Source organism: Oratosquilla oratoria, chromosome 14 (genome assembly GCF_046742065.1).
Source record: "Oratosquilla oratoria isolate Oo_2021 chromosome 14, ASM4674206v1, whole genome shotgun sequence".
In the NCBI taxonomy this organism is placed as follows: domain Eukaryota; kingdom Metazoa; phylum Arthropoda; class Malacostraca; order Stomatopoda; family Squillidae; genus Oratosquilla; species Oratosquilla oratoria.
The window spans coordinates 52,608,320-52,611,043 of record NC_134790.1 but is presented as its reverse complement, the minus strand read 5'-3'; the positions used below and the strand labels follow the sequence as shown (position 1 = coordinate 52,611,043).

Sequence of the window (2,724 nt, the reverse complement as noted above, 5' to 3'; positions counted from 1 at the left end):
CCTTTTCCGCACTTTTGCCCTCTTGTGTGTTTTCCTTGGCAACAAAGATTTGATTCATCGTACCCTTTACACGGTCCGTGTATCATACACTTTGTGACAACATCGTAAAGTCTTGGCTCCTTCCCCTTGTCCTGAATTTCTGCCGAAATCAATTGAGCGACAGTTTCAGCGGACACGCGTTGTCCCATCCACAACAGTATATGTGCGTGAGGTAGTCCACGTTTTTGCCACTCTATACTGTATAGGTGTGCTCTGACCCGTCCAAAAATATGTTTGTGTGTCAAGTCCTCCATGAGACTATCAACTTTCAATTTGAATACTCTGCTCACCAAATCGGGGCGTTCATTCGTCTGTGCATCGAACGAACCTGTTTTGTCCATTGCTTCACGCAGTTCAATCCAATTTGGATTCATCGTGAAGGTTATAAAGTAATCCGGTGAACCGAAATAGGTTACATATGCAAGAGCATCCTGTTGCCGCTCCTTCATGTATCTGGGCCCACCAATGAAGGTGGATGGCAACACAACTCTCTGCCCGGTTGCATTCTTCTCTGCAACACTCAATATGTCCGCTCTTTCTTTACGGATTTGTTTCTGATTGAATTCCAAATATGATAGTTTACTCGATTCTACCTTCACGTAGTTATCTACTGTAAATTGTTGAAATAACCGTCGTCTTTTCGTTAAGTAGTTGAAAATATCTTCTCTTTCCATGTATAGCGATGAATAAAACATGGATGTTGTAAGACGGTTGTTTGTTCCCTCTTTCTTCCCAGGTTTACATTTTTTCACCATTTTGTAAGAGTACCCAATATCCCCATTAGGAATCAGTAAAGGATACTGAAATATGTCGTAAAAGAAGTTGGTGTGGTCAACTATTCTGAGAGGAATTGTTGTATTCTCAGCAGGAGAAGTTATCACTATTTGCAAGGGATCTCTGTTTGGACCAAAGTCAACGATCCCCCCAACTTATGATGAAGAAGTCGGGAGATGATATACTCCTTTATGTTCTCTTGTATTGATAACCTCGGCCGATTTTAACGTTATAGACATATTGGGCATCTTACCGTTCCTTTTAACGTATTCGTCAATGAGCTTTCTCGAAGTCTCAACTTCTCTGAGCATACCTGCTAGAGACATATTGTTATCCACCAAGTAATTATACAACTGAGTTATTATAGTTTCGTTTTGTGAAACTTCTTTTAACTCTCTCGCTCGACGCTTATCAGTCTCCTTATTCGACCTATAGCTTTTTTCAGCTCTGAGAGAAACTACACAATCGCGCATACTCTGAGTACGCAACTTGATTTGCTGTTCCTTGTCGTGGTAGAAGTAGAGATCCAAAAATGAATTATCTGATTTCCAGAATGGCTTTTTTTTCCGGCAAATAATTCTGGTTTCAGAAAACCAATTCTGTGGTACACCTTTCCTTGGATCTTATAACATACTGAAATGTCTCGCTTGTTTTGAAGCGTACCCGTGGTTTTAAAAGATGTAAAGGAGAATAACGCATTAAAACCGACTAAATTTTGTAGATAACGTTTCGAAAAAGAAGACGTACCGTCATATAACGCTTTAAGATCTCCTTTAAGTTTCGACAGTAAAAATACTGGTGTTTGACCGGCATTGCAACAAATAGTTCTACGTTCGTTTTTCCACAGCAATGCTTGACAAAGTTTACACCTAAATGCCCAATTTCACCAATCGAATGAGACGGAACTCCTTGTTTATCAGTCTCTCGCATAGACCCTATGTATGTCGTAGACAACTCTTCTAATGATTCCACAAATATTTGCCTTTTTATATTGAGGCAAATACGCTGTTCGCGCAAACTATCTAAGTAAGCAATTTCCTCCGGAGAAAAATTCTTTTTAAAGATGTTTGCTCTATATTTTCTTTTTCCCTCCATTATTAATTTTTTTCTGGTCTTCTCTTTTTCTTCTCTTTCTCGTATCCGTTCAGCTTCCCGCTTCGCTTGCGCCTCTTTCTGCGCACGCATAGTTTCTCTCTTTCTTTGGCGTTCTTGCTCTTCTTCGATAAGTTTCTTTTGCAGTAAATCCTTTGCTTCTTCTATTATGTTGAAATTTTCTTTTATTTCTACCACTACATCAGTATCCACAGCTTTCTGCGAATGTTGGTATTTAGTCTTTTTAATCGCGTACTTTTTGGCTCGATTTATTCGCCGCATAGCATTGTGAGCTCTTTCCAAATAATACCTTTGGTAATCCCCATGATCCGATTTTTCCCCATATTTTGTAAAATTCTTATAACCCGCAAAGTAATGTTTTTCGAACTCACACGTACTCTCTCGCGAAATTTCTCCGTCAAACAACTCGAGTTTTTCAAAAGTTTCGTCACTGTACTTGCAATCCTTGTCCTCTTTCAATCTCCTGTTGAATAACAGCAACTTTTGGTGAAACACCTTTATAGATTCCTTTACCGAATACGCTTTAGTGTTACTATACAAACTTGGAAACCCCGAGGCGTGTTCCCTTCGCAGTTCGCCCATCAACTGTTTATTCCTGGTTAGAGATGCTTTCGTCATTTTTTTCTTTTCCGCCACCCATTTCCAAAAGTGACGGTTCCTTTGCAATTTTAACTGTGAAGATTCCGGCATTTTCTTCCGAGAACAAACAATAGCACAAAGACACTCGGGTGAAACCCTAAATATACCCTTACACCTGCCAAGCGATGATGTAACCAATTTACCACCGGCCCGCCCCAT

At 39.8% G+C, this 2,724-nt stretch overlaps 1 protein-coding gene across 1 annotated transcript in view; it reads right to left on the bottom strand.

Annotated features, from left to right (window-relative positions):
• Positions 1-2,724, bottom strand: part of LOC143032668 (uncharacterized) — a 3,997-nt gene extending 1,273 nt beyond the window's left edge. The window contains exons 1-3 of the mRNA XM_076197549.1: positions 2,469-2,724; positions 1,067-1,354; positions 1-967 (exon numbers count right to left, since the gene is read on the bottom strand). The exon at positions 1-967 is cut by the window's left edge and continues 1,273 nt beyond it. Of these exons, the coding sequence (XP_076053664.1) occupies positions 1-967; positions 1,067-1,354; positions 2,469-2,724 (1,511 nt within the window). The remainder of the gene's footprint in view (positions 968-1,066; positions 1,355-2,468) is intronic.